The sequence below is a fragment of the Chiroxiphia lanceolata genome, chromosome 16 (genome assembly GCF_009829145.1).
Source record: "Chiroxiphia lanceolata isolate bChiLan1 chromosome 16, bChiLan1.pri, whole genome shotgun sequence".
In the NCBI taxonomy this organism is placed as follows: Eukaryota; Metazoa; Chordata; class Aves; order Passeriformes; family Pipridae; genus Chiroxiphia; species Chiroxiphia lanceolata.
The window spans coordinates 8,986,251-9,004,503 of NC_045652.1; the positions used below are offsets into that span (position 1 = coordinate 8,986,251).

General features: G+C 40.7%; 3 protein-coding genes across 14 annotated transcripts in view; all 3 read left to right on the plus strand.

Annotated features, from left to right (window-relative positions):
* Window positions 1-555, plus strand: part of LOC116794671 (acyl-coenzyme A synthetase ACSM4, mitochondrial-like) — a 17,524-nt gene extending 16,969 nt beyond the window's left edge. The window contains exon 15 of the transcript XR_004359848.1: window positions 124-555. The gene's annotated coding sequence lies outside the window, so the exon portion shown is untranslated. The remainder of the gene's footprint in view (window positions 1-123) is intronic.
* The window catches only part of LOC116794670 (acyl-coenzyme A synthetase ACSM3, mitochondrial-like), a 24,379-nt gene extending 16,968 nt beyond the window's left edge, over window positions 1-7,411 (plus strand). For 5 of the 8 annotated variants that reach the window (XM_032703503.1, XM_032703505.1, XM_032703501.1 and 2 more), the window contains exons 2-14: window positions 18-282; window positions 1,157-1,367; window positions 1,828-2,035; window positions 2,460-2,603; window positions 2,994-3,150; window positions 3,516-3,595; window positions 4,290-4,413; window positions 5,123-5,203; window positions 5,340-5,441; window positions 5,720-5,847; window positions 5,957-6,056; window positions 6,659-6,778; window positions 7,186-7,411. In XM_032703503.1, coding sequence (XP_032559394.1) covers window positions 82-282; window positions 1,157-1,367; window positions 1,828-2,035; window positions 2,460-2,603; window positions 2,994-3,150; window positions 3,516-3,595; window positions 4,290-4,413; window positions 5,123-5,203; window positions 5,340-5,441; window positions 5,720-5,847; window positions 5,957-6,056; window positions 6,659-6,778; window positions 7,186-7,272 — 1,743 coding nt within the window. In that variant the 5' untranslated portion in view covers window positions 18-81 and the 3' untranslated portion in view covers window positions 7,273-7,411. Of the gene's footprint in view, window positions 1-17; window positions 283-314; window positions 425-1,156; window positions 1,368-1,827; window positions 2,036-2,459; window positions 2,604-2,993; window positions 3,151-3,515; window positions 3,596-4,289; window positions 4,414-5,122; window positions 5,204-5,339; window positions 5,442-5,719; window positions 5,848-5,956; window positions 6,057-6,658; window positions 6,779-7,185 lie in introns of those variants that run through there. The other 3 variants (XM_032703499.1, XM_032703506.1, XM_032703507.1) reach the window with 3 other exon arrangements.
* LOC116794673 (acyl-coenzyme A synthetase ACSM4, mitochondrial-like) overlaps window positions 1-18,200 on the plus strand; it is a 20,740-nt gene extending 2,540 nt beyond the window's left edge. For 2 of the 5 annotated variants that reach the window (XM_032703519.1, XM_032703518.1), the window contains exons 2-14: window positions 10,457-10,722; window positions 11,020-11,230; window positions 11,651-11,858; window positions 12,098-12,241; window positions 12,987-13,143; window positions 13,771-13,850; window positions 14,614-14,737; window positions 15,235-15,315; window positions 15,426-15,527; window positions 15,943-16,070; window positions 16,751-16,850; window positions 17,678-17,797; window positions 17,892-18,200. In XM_032703519.1, coding sequence (XP_032559410.1) covers window positions 10,525-10,722; window positions 11,020-11,230; window positions 11,651-11,858; window positions 12,098-12,241; window positions 12,987-13,143; window positions 13,771-13,850; window positions 14,614-14,737; window positions 15,235-15,315; window positions 15,426-15,527; window positions 15,943-16,070; window positions 16,751-16,850; window positions 17,678-17,797; window positions 17,892-17,978 — 1,740 coding nt within the window. In that variant the 5' untranslated portion in view covers window positions 10,457-10,524 and the 3' untranslated portion in view covers window positions 17,979-18,200. Of the gene's footprint in view, window positions 1-7,880; window positions 8,086-10,456; window positions 10,723-11,019; window positions 11,231-11,650; window positions 11,863-12,097; window positions 12,242-12,986; window positions 13,144-13,770; window positions 13,851-14,613; window positions 14,738-15,234; window positions 15,316-15,425; window positions 15,528-15,942; window positions 16,071-16,750; window positions 16,851-17,677; window positions 17,798-17,891 lie in introns of those variants that run through there. The other 3 variants (XM_032703520.1, XM_032703517.1, XM_032703521.1) reach the window with 3 other exon arrangements.
* Window positions 18,201-18,253: the final 53 nt, after the last annotated feature.

The following is an 18,253-nucleotide window of genomic DNA, read 5'->3' on the forward strand; positions in this document are numbered from 1 at the left end:
GTTTTCTTTCATTTCAGGTGACTGATTCCTTAGCTGTAGTCCTGATTTTTTCCCCCATTGTCTGATAAAACATCATTTATCATGAGAATGTTTATTAAATCATGGATTCCTCGGTGTCTGCAGATTCTCAGGTCGCCTTGCAGATCATTCCACGGATACCATAGGCTTCTGACGTCTCAGATTATTTCCCATTATGAAGCAATACACCAGTATAAAAAGGAATTGCCAAAATATTTCAACTTTGCAAGCGATGTCTTAGATGAGTGGTCACAACTAGAAAAGGTAGTATTTTTCTTTTACTTGATAGACATTGTGTTATAGTTTAACCCCAGCCAGCAACCAAGTACCACAGAGCTACTGGATCACATGAACACACACAGGCACAGCCCCCAGGGGGATGGGGAGGAGAATCAGGAAAAAAGAGGTAAAACCCATGGGTTGAGGTAAGAACAGTTTAGTAATTGAAATAAAATAACATAATAATAATAATAATAATCATCATAGCAGTAGTAGTAGTGATGAAAAGAGACAACAGAGACAACAGGCAGAGAGACAGAAAGAAAACCCAAGAAAGTCAAGTGATGCACAACACAATTGCTCAGCACCCCCAGACAGTCCCCAAGTAGTGATTGGCACCTCCAGACCAACTTTCCCCCAGGTTATACTGAGCAGGACGTTCTATGCTGTGCAATACCCCTCTGGGCAGGCTGGTCAGCTGTCCTGGCTGTGCTCCCTCCCAGCTCCTTGTGCAACTCCTTGTGGGAGTGCAGAGTGTGGGAAATGGAAAAGTCCTTGACTTTAGAGTAAGCACTGCTTAGCAACAACTAAAACATCAGTGTGTTATCGACATTATTCTCATCCCAAATCCAAAAAGCGCAGCACTTTATCAGTGGTTAGGAAGAAAATTGACTCTACCCCAGCCGAAACCAGGACACATTGGAACAGATCTCAGATGATACAAATCAGTTTTCCTGATGGATACTGGATAGATCAGCTGCAGAGTGGAATGCACCATTTTGTTTTGCTTGTCAGAAATATAGGTATCACTCTGAGACTAGTCACCAGGGAGGATGTGCCTTGTCTGGGGTTATTTTATTTTGAAATGAAACCTTTTAAGCTTTGACTTCTTACTTGAATATCTTCTGTTGTGTTCTAGGATGGAAAAAAACCAGCAAATCCAGCTTTTTGGTGGGTAAATGAGGAGGGAGAGGAGGTGAAGTGGAGCTTTGAAGAGCTGGGATTTCTCTCTAGGAAGGCAGCCAATGTACTTTCTGAGGCATGTGGTTTGCAGAGAGAAGACAGAGTTATAGCAGTTCTGCCTCGTGTCCCAGAGTGGTGGCTCCTCAATGTAGCCTGCATGAGAACAGGTGAGTGACCTCTTGGATGCAGAAAGGACATAAATAGAAGATACAGGCAATATGCAAAATTAATGTGGAGAAAACATAAGCAGGAATATTCTGCTGTGACCTGAACAACTCAACTTTTGCATGGAAGGAGAATTTGCAGCACCCACACAGGAACCAAAGGGATAGGCTGTTCTGTTAAATAGCACCCTCAGCTGAAGCCAGTGAAGAATGAATTGCCAGCCTTGACCAGATACATTATCTGGTTGGACAGTGCTAATGCAGTAACTATATTATTAAAGGGGTTAATTACTCAATATTTTGCTCTGCTGTTGCAGTTTTGCAAATTCTTAGGAAGGATTTGACCCATTGCATTTTGAAACTGCTAATCATCCATGATGGAACAATTCAGCATCAACATGGATGAGATCAAGTATTTTGGAGAAATGCTGCGTTTTCTCAATTGCTCATTGCTTTTTTCCAGGAATTATCTTTGTTCCAGGAACATCCCAACTGACAGCTAAAGACATCTTATACCGACTCCAGGCTTCAAAGGCCAAGTGCATCATTACCAGTGACACACTGGCACCTGCAGTGGAATCTGTTGTACCTGACAGCCAGTTTTTGAAAAGTAAACTAATTGTAGGCAAAGGGAGCAGGGATGGGTGGCTGAACCTCAAAGAACTCGTGGCGTGAGTATCCAATTGTTTGACCTTCATGCCTGAGAGGGGAAGGAGGCTGTACCAGTCAGGTACATTGCTGAGTTTTGGGGTTCATTTCCATAACAGAAATAAGTTACATTTTTGCGTCCTCCTGTCAACTCACTGCATTATTATTGCACTGTATTAAGTACAGATTTGTCCAACAAAGGTTTGGGGACCTAAGTTCAGGTCCTTCACCATCTCCTCACTCAGGAGCCTTGTGATTCAGAGTGCAATTGTGACAGGCAAAATGTGTTCTCTATCTCTTGCCTGTGGTATCTGATGCATCTGTTTCTTTAGTGAGATCTGTATGCAGTTTGTGGCTATTTTCCTGTTTAACTCCTAAACCTTAGAAATACAGATTCCTTGGTGGAAAAATGCATATAGTGACTATAATATACTTTTTCTTGTGCAGGGTGGCATCTGCTGACCATAAATGTGTCCAGACAAGAAGTCAAGACCCAATGCTGATCTATTTTACAAGTGGAACTACAGGCTTTCCAAAAATGGTGGTGCAGTCCCACAGCAGTTATGGCATTGGACTTGTATCTGGTGGCAGGTATTACCTTGGAGTTGCTCCCAGTGTCCTCATTAAGTGACATGATCCCTATTACATTGAAAATGTGACTGTAGAACTCCAGTAAATGTAGGCCTTCAATGACTGTAGGATCTTGCCTCTTCCTCATCTTTTCCCTTTCACAGTGAAACCCTCCATATTAAAACCCTCTTGCAGACTCACTTGAGTGTGAAGTGTTCTGTCTCTCAGACTACAGAGGAGAAATAAGGAGTGTCCCTTTTTGACTCTTACAAACTTTCTACAGAGCCCTGCCTCCTGACACCACATATTCCAATGGAAGCGTCCTGCCCTGTCCTTGAATTCTGCTGTGAACTGTGCCCAAGTCTCTCACACTCCATGTAGCATTTTTTTTCATCTCTTCTTTATCACCAGGCGTTGGATGAACTTGACTCCTTCAGATATAATGTGGAATACCTCTGATACTGGATGGGCAAAAGCAGCTTGGGGCAGTGTTTTTGCACCATGGATTTGTGGATCTTGTGTCTTTGTACACCACATGCCACAATTTAAGCCAGCAGTTATTGCAGAGGTTAGTAATCCATTTCTCAAGCCATCCAGAGTTGCCTGAATGCCTGTTCATTCTCTCAGCCATTTCTCAAAACCAGTAAGCTGGCCAACTCTCCTCAACCCTGGCCTCTTGTGTGGGGAGGGGACCCTCACTTTCCCAAGAACAAATCTGGAAAAACTTTGGTCTAGTTCCCTATCACCACTTAGGCTTGGGCCTGGGACATGGACACCTTGGAAAGCACAAAACAGTCTTAATTGGGACAACTGCACTAAGTGGTGTTTCATTTACATATGTGACTTCTGTTGGACAGAAAGTTCTGTGTGTTCTACAGCAGTGGGACCCACCATTACATTTTCTTTCTACAAAATAACTTTCTCTTTTTCTAGACTCTCTCAAGATACCCCATCACGACCTTCTGCACTGCCCCCACTGCCTACCGCATGCTGGTCCAACACGATCTGAGCAGGTACTGCAGGGGTAGGAGGGAGGCTGGGATATAATGCTGTGACACCTCTGGCTGCTTAGTTCCTCAAGTTCCTTATTTCTAGTTTATTTTTTTTTGTTTCAGTTAAAGGAAATCTAATTAGCAAGAGTGCTCTCAGGAAAGAGAGCTGTGTTCTGAAATATGAGAATAACTAGTCACACCATGGGCCACTCAGGCTTCAGGCTGGGTCTTTGAAAAGACAGCACAGAGGGAACAAGTGAAATCTTTTTAAGTTGTTACTTCCTCTGAACTTACAGTTCGTGATTTAAACTTATGTCAAGTTTCAGGCAGCATTGGATCAGGGAATTACTGGAGTGTAGTGGAGTTATTCTCATATGCTTGAGAATGAAATGAGCAGTAAGAGGAGTTTCATGTGCTGAGAGTTATTTGGCAGTTGTTTGCACCAGTTTGTTACTCTGTAAAATACTCAGGTTGTGAGAAGTAGTTTGTAAGGAGTTTTCACATCTTCAGTAAGGTACTTACTCTTCTCACATAGGTCTTTCATCCTGGCAGAAGCCAACACAGGTTGAACAGAAAGCTCAGGATGTGTGTTCCTATTCAGCCTTACCCTCAGCTTTAGGTGTACCTGGAAAGCCAAGGGAGGCTGTTTGGTTAAGACCATTCACTGCTCTCTTCAAGAGTTAAAAAAATTATTTCATTTGCTATTCCTCTGAAGGTACAAGATCATGAGTTTGAAACACTGCATATCTGCAGGGGAACCACTCAATCCTGAAATGATGGCAAAGTGGAAATCCCAGACAGGGGTGGATATCCATGAAGGTTACGGTCAGACTGAAACAGTACGTTTCCATTAATTCTTGCAGTATGCCCTTTCAAAGGTAACTACACCAGAGTCACAATGTCCTTGATAAATCAATGGAAAAGGTGAGAATCCTTCGTATTTTTTTTGAAGACTTTTTATAATTATGATTATATAGTTTCAGAATCAGCAGCTGCATATTTTAATGGTTCAGATCCCTGTAAGCACCATGCCAGAGACACCTCAGATAAAATAAGCTCTAAGTGATCCTGTCATCATCTTTACATCAAAGGCAAAACTAAAAAGAATAATTTGCTCTGGCTATAAATTTGGCCTGTCTGAGGTTTTAATGAAAAATATTAAACCAGCTCACATCCCAGACTTCTCTGGAAGTGAACACTAACAAAGCTATTAAGAGTCAGATGTCAGGCATTCTCTCATCCTACCCTTGAAATGGTCCTAAATTACTGAAATAAGATCTGTAATAATTTCACATCTGCTTTCTTGCAAAGTCAAGTGTTTGCAGACGAACCCACTGGCTCAGACTGAGCACAACCAACCTCATTCCACAGATCTGACCTGAAATGCCTCTCAACCCCTCTCTGATGTTCTGAAGAACCACAGTACTTTGGTCTTGATTCAGCCCTTGTCACAACAAAGTCACAAAGACATGTCCTGCCTAATGAAAACAATAATAAAATTTACAAGATGTTGCAAAAAAATTTTTTAAATTAAAATCTATTACGCAGGTGACAATCTGTGCCAACATGAAAGGAATGAAAATTAAACCTGGCTCTTTGGGAAAAGCTGTTCCCCCTTACGATGTGCAGGTACGTCGATATGTTGCAGTTGGGGGTAGATGAGGAAGGAATGCTGTCTGTGTCCCTTCTCTGTCCTGCACTGTGCTGGAACAGAGATTCATTCCTCTGAGCTAACCAAAGGAATAATGGTGTGTCCTTTCTGCAGATCATAGATGACCATGGGGCTGTTTTGCCTGCAGGAGAAGAGGGCAGCATTGCTGTCCGAATCCAGCCGACACGGCCCTTCTGTCTGTTCTCTGAGTACCTGGTGAGCCTGAGCTGCTGTGTCTGTGCCTGCTGAGAAACTCAGGGGAGACCCAGGGCAAAGTTCTGTTCCTTTATGCCAGGAGCAGGATTTCATCCAGGATCTTCAGAAGGTCTCACTAGGTTACTTGAGGACTTTGAGCCTGATTGGTTGTGTGGTGGTGCTGAGGTGCAGGATGTTCTTAAGAAAAGAGTAGAATCAGGCAACCCTATAAACTTTGAGGGACCTATCTTTGTGTTTAATCTGCTTCTGAACCCCCATAATATTTGGATATTTGTCAGGATAATCCAGAGAAAACTGCTGCTACTGTGCGTGGAAATTTTTATGTCACTGGGGACAGGGCGATTATGGATGAAGAGGGATATGTCTGGTTTGTTGGAAGAGATGACGATATCATTAATTCTGCTGGGTGAGTCAGTTGCTTTTAGATTTGATCATTTGCCTGTTAAAATGCAATTTGAAAAGACCAATGGACTGGCCCATCTTGCTGCAGCTGACACATCTTCCCCCTCTCCCAGGTATCGTATTGGCCCCTTTGAAGTGGAAAGTGCTTTAATCGAACACCCAGCAGTGGCAGAGTCAGCTGTTGTCAGCAGTCCTGATCCAGATCGAGGGGAGGTAAAAAGGAAAAGAAAAAAGATGTGGAAAGAAGTGCTCTTTAAGCATCAAGTTGCCTATATGTCCTAGGCTTCCTTAGAATTCAGTATATTGCAGGTTTTTCAAATGAAATGGGCTAACAATTTTTTAAATCCGTATCTTGACCAGTCTTAGAATTTCAGAATTATTTCTCTGTTTGTGGGATTTGATGTGGGGAAAAAAGAAGTTTGGCTTTTCAGACTTACTGTGGCATCCTTTTGCATAAGACATGGACTTTATATATTCCTCTTTTTGTCACTAAGTGCATGGTAGCCATGATATCCAGTGTGTTTAATTTTTATTTTATGTTTTTCAATGTTGTAACATTTCTTTGAGCAACTGGGATGAGATCTTTATCTTTAATAGGATATAAAATTAAGGGGAAAAAAAGTGGAAAAATTGAAAGAAATCCTCTGCCGCAGAATGCAGCCTTCATAACACACCATTCTGTCATAAAGAGACAATGAAAGGGAAATTAAAGGAAAAGATTTTTTTTTAGTGAATTTAGACACTTTTCACAAGAAATGTATCTCTTTATTCCCACCTCTGAAAGTTAATGGAATCCCTTAATTTTTGTGACACAGGTAGTCAAAGCCTTCATTGTTTTAACTCCTGCTTTTGCATCACACGATCCAGAAAAATTAACTCAGGAGCTTCAACAGCATGTCAAGAAAGTGACTGCACCTTACAAGTATCCAAGGAAGGTAAGTACAGCCCCAAAAGACAGATCTTCTAATTGTACCAGAAACTGAGCCTTTTTTGTCCTGCCTCAGCTCCTTTTCAGCTGCACTCTGACAAACACTCCAACAACAGCTAAATAAAATCAGAGTAGATGACAGGGTGTGTTGCAGCTGTAGCTTTGGGTTCGCTGTGTGTGCTGAAGAGAACCCAAAGGGAGGCAATACTCGTGTGGTTTTACTTCATCAGGGTCCAGTTTTCCTTTCATGGAATACTGGAGTTTTCCCACCAGCACAAATGGGCAAGACATTCAGTCAGAATTCCATCATCCCAGCCCTCACTGTGCAGCTTCCCCCCTTTTTACCGCCACTCTTAGTAAAATGTATCTTTCCTTCATCTGGGAAATTAGCCTGAATGTATTTTTGCCTTTCAGGTGGAGTTTGTTCAGGATCTGCCAAAGACGGTTAGTGGGAAAATCCAGAGAAAGGTCCTAAGGAACAGAGAGTGGGGAAGAGAATGACAAGGGCAAGAGTGATCTGGAAAATGAGGAGAGAAAAGTTCCATCACTGGTACCAGCCATAACGCATGAAATTTGGCATATGGTCATGACCCAGAGAACTAGGAGTACATCTAGGAAAACAAGCTATGGAAGAAAAAGGAGAAAACACTCATATGGCTTGAGGATGTGTGATGTTGGAACCACTTTTGCCATTGACCTAAAAATTTTCAGAAGAGAGAAGTTGCAAATAATTAAGAGTGTGGAATGGGAGAGAGAAAGGACACACCTAGGAGCATACAAAGGATTGTTTTTATTTAAAAAGTGTAACTACAATACTTTGATACATATAAATAAAAGAGAAAATAATAAAAGTAGTCTTTGTCCTGCTTTGTCCAGTAGTGGGTACCAGCAGAGCTTTGATACATTATCTTCAAAGAATACCACTGTAATATTTCCAAATTCTTTCTGAGTGGAAAGAGAAAGACACTGTTCCACTTGAATGGTTAAAGTGGAGGTAAAAGAAGATCCAAAGTGCTTCAGGTTAATGTGCAAATTATGCACAATTAACAAGGGTGTCAATGATTACAAGAAAAAGGTTACTTCATGGAAAGACTTTTGCTGTTTAGTCTGTTTTACGTTCTGTTCTCATTACTTCAGAAGAAGCAAACAAAAAAGTAGGAAGGGTTTCACTCCAAATCCTTTTTGACAGAGAGTCCCGGTTCCACGTCTCCAGGTGAGCACCTCTTCTGGGAAATATGTTGTGAAAGCCAAGCAAACTGAACGAAGAGGATCTGCCCCAGCCAGCTCTCAAGCTCTCCTGTCCACAGCAGACAGGTCAGGAAAATGTTGTTGGTCTGAATTCCTCGTGTTAATGATCATTGAGCAGAAGCAGATGGTACTAAATCAGGAAAAATAATTCCTGACTCTTGGAGTCATTCAAAGGACTTTGCCATTACTGGGTCTTTTTTTTTTACTTCATTTTCAGCTCCAGGTTTGCAGGTGAGAAAGTGCTAAGACCTTGAAGGGTCTCACAGCAAAACTTAACAGACATTTTGGTAGATCACTGGGGAATCCTGAATTTAAAATACCTTTCATCTTGTCAGTCTTGAATACCATTTCTGATCCTGAATACTGTTCCTGAATGTTCTGTCCCTCCTCTTTCCTTGACAGGGTATTGTGTAGATTTTGTCATTGTAATGCTCTGAAATCTGTAGATTACAGTTAAATCATAGAATTAGAGCAGACTAAGAAATTATAAATATCTTGCTGTGTTGTTAAAAGTAATAACCAAAATGATTAGGCTTGTTTGTTCAAGGATTCAAAGTGGATCCATTGTTTTTTAGCATTAACAGTAGAGGTCACAAACTAAAAGAAAGGTTACATTTCAAGAAAATCATAATATTTTTACTGACAGTTGTTTCCTTAAGAAAGAGAAAAACAATACTAATTATTGTATATCCCAAAATATGACATAAACCCCCCTTTATTACTGGCCATTTTTTACGCACGTATTTTGGGAATATTTAAAATAGGATTTTTCACCAGTCAAACTTTTTTAAAAGAATTTTTTTCCACCAAGTCCTCTTAATAGTGTTCTGCTTTAAAGTCTAAGTACTCTCTAAAGAACTTTTTGCTATTTAATCCTGATGCTGAAGTGAGTGGCACTTAGGGACATAATAACACTTAATTTTATATCCAGGTCCTAAGACTCTTTCTCAGCAGCAAATGATATCCTATAGGATTGTTTACAGCTGGTCAGTGTTTCTCTGACACAATCTCCATGGAACATGGAGAACACCAGGAATTCCTCTTTACCCTTGGTTTTGACTAAGTATCTGTTCTGGGGGGAAATCTGCATCCAGATTTTTTATGCTGTCAGATACGGCTAAAAAAATTAAGATGTGTTAAGTTCTACGTATTTGAATTAATTTGCCTGATAGGCAGATTAAATCTTACTGTAAAAGCAGAGGAATTCCTCTGCAGAGGAATAAGGAAATAATTCCAATGTTAAAGAAGTTACTTTTTCTTGAGGAATAAAATTGGATCAAGACTGAGATCCATTCATCAGAGATGTGAGGACAAATGGTTATGGTCGAAGACACTGGGCAAGGGTCAAATGACTACAAAATTAACTTTAAAACCTGGGACAAAGGGCAAAACTTTGCAGATTCACTCAGGCCACAGAAATTCTGCATCAAAAAGAATTTGATTAAGAGTTTACCTGCAATTTTGTTGATAGTTTGTGGATAGTTTCATCCTTTGTAAGAACAAAAATGAAAATTACCCTCTATTTCCAGAGTCACTTACCCTAAACCTTGTATTGAGCTTACTAAGTCAGTAATTGAGTTTAGTATTTGAAAAAGGCAAATTGATAGATGGACTCGGGTTCTGAAATCATCAGAGGCCTCCGGGACTCCCCTGGCTCCTGCTCTGACTGTGGGCTTTTCTAGACCCAAGCCAGTTTCTTTTCCCCCTATTTGATAATCTTTACATTCACTTATTGTCATTGTCATTGTCACTGTCACAGCCTCTAAATACCATTTCAATTTTTAGAGTTGAGCACAGCTCTGGAATAATCCTCTGGTCTGTGGAAAAGAAATAATCAGCAGCAGCATTATAAGATTATATAAAGAGAAATAAAAGAGTAGCAGTGGCAAGAAAGTAATTAGACTTGAGAGCTTTTAGGATCATTATGGTAAATACAGATGGAAGAGAGAATTTACAAGAAGCATATGCAGAAATGTCTATATCAAATTTGGTGCCTGCATAAGGGATCACTGAAGTGAAGGCTCTTGGATGGATGTGGTCAATGGATATATCAGTCAGCAACTGCTGAAGCCAAAGCAGTGAGTATCTAATGGAAGAAGTCTAGTAGAAAAGGAATAGAGAATTAGCTAATGAATGCCTTGTAGTAAGAAGCAGGAACCTTATTCTAATGCAAACAATAACATCTGATGTTGGGTTTGAGTATGGAGAGTTGTAAGCAATTAATTAAAAAATCAAAAATATGAGAAAGCCGGATAGGGAACTTCACATTTAATTGGAGTGTTGAAATCATCAGTCTGGCTGTTACTAGCCTAAGTGAACTCAATTAATAACTCATTAATTCATAACTGGATTTTCTTTCGATAATCTTAGTATTATTTTTCTCTTTTTGTTGTTTGGTTTTTTTGTGGTTTTTTTTTGTTTTTTTTTTTTGTTGCAGGATTCATAGCAACAGTTCTGCTCACTTCCTTACATAGTCTACAGCATCTACAGACCTCATTTTCTGCCATGAAGTTGTTTAAATTGCAGAATCTGAAATTCTTGTGGACTTTGAAGCCTCCTAACAGGACTCTCCATGGACACCCCAGGCTGCTTGCCTCTGATGTGCATTCCCAATATGAGTCCATCAGACGGGGCAAACAGGAAATACCAGAGTACTTTAACTATGCAAGTGATGTACTGGACAAATGGTCTGAGATTGAAAAGGTAGATGATCTTTTGTTGTGCCAATGAGATACTCTAATTTGAAATTCATTTGAAGTAATTTGGGTCTGGAGACAATTAGGTTGGTAAACATTTCAGGTTCAGAAAAGGAGAATCTATTGGGAATACCTGATCGTGATGCATAGCACATCTCAATCCATTAAGGACAAGGGAAAAATAACAGCTTATATGCCAGTTGTAAAATACTCAGACCTTCCATAATTTGCAGGTGGTTTTGCATTATAATTTCATGGTCTGTCAGAAGAAAATGTTTTGTGTTTGAATCCCTATGCTTTGTAGGCTGGAAAGAGACCACCAAACCCTGCATTTTGGTGGATAAATGGAAAAGGAGAAGAAGTGAAGTGGAGCTTTGAGGAGCTGGGGTTCCTGTCTCGAAAAGTGGCCAATGTGCTGACTAAAGAATGTGGGCTGCAGAAGGGGGACAGACTTATCGTGATCCTACCACGAATCCCAGAGTGGTGGCTGGTGAATGTGGCCTGTATGCGAGCAGGTCAGTGAGCATATCTGAGACTGGCAAAATGGTTACTGCAAGTAGGTTGAAAGGATCAAGAACATATGTGGTTTATGAAGGAAAAGTAATGTCATAATCCAGTGAGTGGCCCGACTACCAATTATGCAGGCAGTCCTGAAGGGTTTGCACTAGGTGCAATAGGACAGGTGGCCTGTGCAGCAGGCCTGAAGATGCCAAAACACAGGGAAGAGCCATGGAAGTCACCAGACAGGTCCACGTGTCATTGCTTACAGGAGAGCACAGGCATCTGCATTATTCAGTATAACTGTCTGTCTGGGGAACACCAGGACAAATCCATATCAGAGGTCAGTTTGGGAATAGTTTATAGTTTAGATTCCTAGAAAAGAATCAGATGTAAAAAAAATATGCCAACCCAAACTAACTTTATCTCTCTTCCAGGAATTGTCTTAATTCCAGGGGTATCCCAGTTATCAGCCAAAGACATCCTGTATCGACTCCAGGCATCAAAGGCCACGTGCATAATTACCACTGACAAACTGGCTCCTGCAGTGGATTCAGTGGCATCTGAGTGTCAGTTTCTGAAAACCAAGCTAATGGTGTCCAAGGGCAGTAGGGAAGGGTGGCTGAACTTCACTGAGCTCTACAAGTGAGTATGAGTTAATAGATTGCTAATCCACATTGAGCTGTTTGCTAACAGTGGTCTCATTCTGGGATGCTTCTACCCTCTTCTTTTTAAGGGGAAGTCTGTCTCTGAGGAAGTATAACATCACATTATTTTAGTATAATTTTGTGAAACTCTGTGAAGCTTATTTGGAATACTTCATTACATTCTGAAGCCTGTGTAAAGGAACCATTGAAATCATTATTACGTTCTCTTTTTTAAAGAAACCAAGCTGCTGACCATTCCTGTGTCAAAACAAGGATTCAAGACCCAATGATTATCTTCTTTACCAGTGGAACCACAGGTTCTCCTAAGATGACTCAACATTCCCAGGGCAGTCTTGGTTTCAGACCCCTTTTAAGTGAAAGGTATGAAAGGCTCGAGCCTGATTTGAACATAAGGTAATTGAAGCTGCACAGTAGAACTGGTGAAAAATTACTGAGTAAGAAATACCAATGTGCAGCTCTAGTCCTTCTCCCTTTGAAATCAGAGTACAAACTCCAGCAAACTTCCAGGGGAGTAGGATCATCCCCAGTGTTTCTATTTTTCAGCTAATATCTCTTACCCCCTTTCCAGAGTGGTTCAAAGGACAGCTGTCAGCTGGGAATATCACAGTGCAGAGAACCAAGAGATACCACACTGGGCTGCAAAAAGCTCTGTGATGTGTGTAGACGAGCAGAGTTTGTTGGTTGCACAGGTCACTCGGTCTCTCAGCAGCCTTAGAACTGAAATATCTGGTCTCCAACACAGAATCCTTGAATGCTGCAGTTTCAGCCCTATCTTCCTATCTACTGGAAAGCCACTGCATTGATATTCAGACTCCCCTCTCTGCCCCACTCTATCCTATATTGCGACTGACATGATATATGTAGGATATACATATGTGGGTTTGTATATGTATATTTGTGCAAACATATAGGTAGGTGTCCTTTTATCATAGAGCTAGCTCTTCAACTTATTTGAGTGCTCAGTGCACATGTATCTTGTCAGAAATCTTGGGATTTTGAGTTTCTTTGGGTTTCTTTGTTTCCTTTGTTTGTGGTTTGGGTTTGGGCTTTTTAAGCAAATATTTTTCTTTATCTTTTCATTCTTTTTTTTTTTCTGCTCTATCAGGTACTGGTTAGATTTGACACCTTCTGACATGATATGGAACACAGCAGACACAGGATGGATACTAACTTCAGTGGCATCTGTTTATGATCCCTGGGTTTTCGGGTCATGCGTCTTTATACATAACCTACCACAGACTGACTCAGCAGTCATCCTAAATGTAAGGGAAAAACTCATGAATATGTGGTAACCTGCAGAAAGGGCACAAAAAATAATTCTTAACAGCTTCCGTAGATTTCATGAGAGTTGTGTCCATAGTTGTGTTTGAGATGCTCCACGTGTTGTGTAAAACCCATATTTGCGTTTTTCATGTACACGGAAGGGGCCAAACGTACAATTCATTCATACATTTTGCTCAAAGCTGGTAAGCATGTCAATGAAAATCATCCAAAAGCAGCACTTACTGCTTGCCATTCATTCATTCTAATGACTGTGGAAGTGATATCAGCTAGTATTAATAGAGACTGAAACTAAAGCATTTCTCTGCCCACACTGGACAAGAAGAAAGTGAAAACCTCCCTGTGATGCAGACAGAGATGGGCTTATTCTGACCATGCCCCAAGCAGTGGAGTCTAGGTGTCATGTGTGAGCATGGGATTTTGTCCAGTCAGATATTCTGTGAATCTCTGCATATTGCACCAACTGGAGGAGGGTTCCTTACCCAAGAGAGTGGTGCTTTTACAGAGGGGGCAAATGTAGTTCTCCTTTCTATGTCACCTGTTTACTGTACATTCACAAGGCAGTTTTTTGTCTGAGCTTCACATGTCCATCTTGTTTAACTCACCAGACTCTCTGCAGCTTCCCAATTGACGTGCTGGTTGGTGCTCCAACACTGTTCCGCATGCTGGTGCAAAATGATCTCTCCAGGTATGTCAAGAAATTATTTACTAATGTTTAATTTACCCTGGCTAAGCTTTAGTGATCTCCCATATCCAGCTGCTTGACCCAAAATAGGGCAATAATTTAGTTCAAATTATTCTCCATGAAAAGGCCGTCATACAAAATTTGAGTTTTGATGAGTTTTAGTGATCAAACATAGAGAAACTTGATGCTTTCCCTAAGAAATTTGAGACTTCACTACTGAACTTGTGAGCAAACCCCTGAGGGTATGGAACAGTCTCTTAAATTCTTTATCATAATTTTCGATTACTGCATTAATTGTCCACGCTTTGGGAAGGAATTCATCCTAGAAAGTGTGTGTCAGCACAACTGTGAGGGAGTTAGTGGTTGTGGCAGTCACTCATCATCCCCTGCTCCAGTTCTCACTGCCTGTTCCTTCCTTCCCTCTTGCACTTTCTCCCTTGCCCTGTTGCAAAGGGTCAGCAAGCAGGGCCCTGGCTCAGCAAATCAGTCTGTGGTTAGTTATAATCCAGGCTGACTTCAGCAAAAGTTTTACTTTATTTTTCATGTGTGCTTAACTCTGACTGCTGCTACTCATATGTGTGGTGTTGAGCACAGACTGATGTCCTTGTTCTGTCAGGAGCTGAAGGATCAGGGATGCTCTGATTTCCCCCCTTCATGGGACTAACTCTCCCAGTAAATGGGTCTCCAGTGTTGTTTACAGTTGTGTGCTCCTTGTCTTGCCCAGTAGATTAAGTACTGCCTCTCTTGTTTTTGACTCCCTGTGAAGGTACAAATTCATGAACCTGAAGTACTGCGTGAGTGGAGGGGAACCAGTCAACCCAGAAGTCATGGAGCAGTGGAAGAGCCAGACTGGGGTGGACATTCATGAAGTTTATGGCCAAACTGAAATGGTACATCTGTAGGGTCCATGTTCTATTAAATCTTTGGAATTCCTTTTTGCTTTACGATATTCATTACGATTGGTATGAATGAATACAGTGTGTTTCTTCATTCCTGTTTCTGTGAATGTTTCAGCAACCTCCTCCCCTGATAATCTCTGAAAGAAGGTCCTGTCATGGCTCTCCCCAGAGAACCTGCCAGAAATGTGGGTTGTTGGGAGCAGATGTTCCCTAATATTTCCACAAATGTCCTTAAGCAAATTCCAAGTAACAATGAGAGTCAAGAGGGCGGAGTTTGAACCGCACAGGGCATGAATTCTTTCCAGATCATGGAACAGGATTCTTCCAGGGAATTTCCTGATTTTTCTTATCCCTACCATACAGCACTGGCATATAGGATCCTATGAATCTTAATTCCTTACTTTGTAATTAGTCTAGAAAATATATGTAATGAATTGAGTGTAAACGTAGCAGGTTTCTATTGCAAAACTTTGGTTTGATTTTTACAGGGAATAATCTGCTCTGTTTTTAAAGGAATGAAGATTAAACCTGGATCAATGGGGAAGGCAGCTCCCCTTTATGATGTTCAGGTTTGTTGACTGCTCTTCAGATTCTGTCATAAGGGCTTTTTGTTTATTTGGAGTTGGGTTTAGGGTTTGTTTTCCCACTGAACTAATATACATGTTGTTTTTCATTCTAGATCGTAGACAAAAATGCTAATATCCTGCCTCCAGGACAACAGGGAGAAATTGCTGTCAGAAGCAAACCTATAAGACCACTTGGTTTTTTCTCTGAATATCTGGTAAGGACTTTATTTTATTCCTTACCACCACCAATCTCCTCCAAAATCTCTCCAGTTGCATAGTGGTCCAAAAGGCTGAATATTTTTCACCAGTTTCTTATTTATTACCACAGTAATTTGTTTATTTGGATTGGTGGATGTTAGAAAAGGGAAGCGAAGAATTTGCTCAAGATTGAGTTTAATTTTTTTTAAAGAATAACAATTATTTTAAACATATTGTATTTATAGCAATGTCATATAGCAAATATTTTGCAAATCCTAGCCATGATGATGATGATAACAGTATCAATACAATTCTTACACATCCTTGACTGAAAAATTAAGCTCCAGTGCATTTGACAGTATGTGCATTATAGCATAATAAATAGCTTATTCATGCTCAAAATCTAAACTACTGTTTGTAAACCACTTTAAGGATAACCCTAAGAAAACTGCAGAAACTGAACGTGGGGATTTTTATGTCACTGGAGACAGAGGGACTATGGATGAAGATGGGTATTTTCAGTTTATTGGAAGATATGATGACATCATCATTTCTTCAGGGTCAGTCTGCACACTTCTCTCTAAATCTGCCATTGTATTGTCTTACATGTCGTGTTCCTAGTGAGCTTCTGACATAATAATCCTGTGATGAATGTATTGACCTCTTGATTTAGGAATACTTGCTTTTATTATTAGCTTTTCATAGACCTGCAGTATCATCTTGGTGATGTCAGTGGCATCTCTGTATCCATTTCCCCTGCAACATCTCATCTGTTTCAACAAAGAATGAAGACTTCAACTGGCTGAGGAGGGATTTTTATCTAGTTCATTTTTGACTAAAATTGAAGGGCATCTCTAATGGATTCAAAGAGCATTTGAAGCACTTTAACATAATAAAATGAAACAATTTGGTATTATATGATGGGATACCATAATGTGGCACCAGCTGCTACTGCAGATCCCAGCTATCAGTGGGATGGAGCTCCAGATTAGGAGCCCTGAGGAAAGGGGAGAGATGGAGAGGAATCCACAGCCCCAGCAGTCCTCTACAACATGAGCACTCTGAAATGCTCCTTCTTTCTAACACAACCAGCTTCCCCATTTTGGCTGAAGTTTCTATAGGTGGTTGTTAATTTGTTCTGGTTTGGAGGGTTTTTTTCTTCAATAGTACAGTTAAAAAACATTTGGTACTTGTTTTCCACTTAAAAAAAGCCAAATCCTGTTTTATTTTTCCTTACTAGGTATCGCATTGGGCCATTTGAAGTAGAGAGTGCCCTGATAGAGCACCCAGCTGTGGTAGAAGCAGCTGTTGTCAGCAGCCCAGATCCCCTCAGAGGAGAGGTAATGATGCTGAGTGGTGGAGGAGGAAAGCAACGTGTTTGTCTAAACATATGATGACATAAAGAAATTTCTACTGAATAATGTACAGCTCTAAGGCAGTCATGTCATCTCAGAATCAAGGAATCCTTTAGGTTGGAAAAGACCTCTAAGATCATTGAGTCCAACCCAGCACTGCCACATACACCACTAAACCACGACCTTAAGCACCTCATCTACGTGTATCATGCATAATCCTACTTGGAGTGACAAGCAAAATCCCTTCCCATTTACACGCCTTTGCTCTTCTGAGTTTGTTTTGATCCCAAGAAGGTCTCCTTTGTGGAGAATATTACAGTGATGTTTACTTTCTCCTTGTTCTTAAGCATTTTTCTGTACATGGAAATTGTCATTTATGACTGTCTTGGTGTAGCCAAAGTTATACTCTAACTGCCCTGGCATTAGACTTGGGCTGCAGGGGTGGTGAAAGCACAGCCCTGTGCTGGGATAATAGGGCTTACTGTCCTCAGTGTGAATTTCAGAAACAAATTGTCCCTTAGCCTTGGGGAGAATTCTACAGAGGCACCTTTTGTTGCCCCTTCCTCTTGCTGCTGAGAGGAAACAGCAAAGGCTTTTGCTTTGTAACGAGGGCAGGACAGCTGTGCTTTCAACTTTCCCTTCTGCACGTGCATGTGCAGAAGCTGGGCACAATCAATTCTTACAGTGTGCTGGTTTCCCTGTTCCTCCCTTTTGAATGTCATGACTCGGAGCAGCACTGCTCCCTGGTAACCTGTATATCAGCTCTTAAAAATGGACCACATCAGACCACTTTTGTTAATCTTATCTTACAGGTTGTGAAAGCATTTGTGATTCTGTCACCAGCCTTTTCATCCAGTGACCTGAAGAGCTTAACCCAGGACTTGCAGGACCATGTGAAGAAAACCACTGCTCCATATAAATACCCAAGAAAGGTAAATGCTTCTGAGGAGAAACTTTAAACCAGGACACCCTTCCATAAGTCTCGGTAGAACATGCTACATTGTTTTCTCTCTTTATTTTATTTAGGTGGAGTTTGTCCAAGAGCTGCCAAAGACAATCACTGGGAAGATCAAGAGGAATGAATTAAGAGACAAAGAGTGGGGACGGATGTAGCCTTGTTAGGAATTTAACAAAATTTCTTTCATTCCATTAGCACTATATAAATTTCACTAATATAACTGCCCTCATTCTGCTCACTTTTTGTTAAATACCCGAGCACCAAAAACTACAGATAACACCAAGATGTGATATTTATGCTTGCTTGCAAAGTTTCTAATGTCAGTACTTGAGTGGATTGTATTACTCTGGCTGAAAAATAAATTTTTCAATAGACTATTTCAATAGCCTTTCCCTTTGAGACCTTCTCTCCATCCCTCTTACAGCCCAGC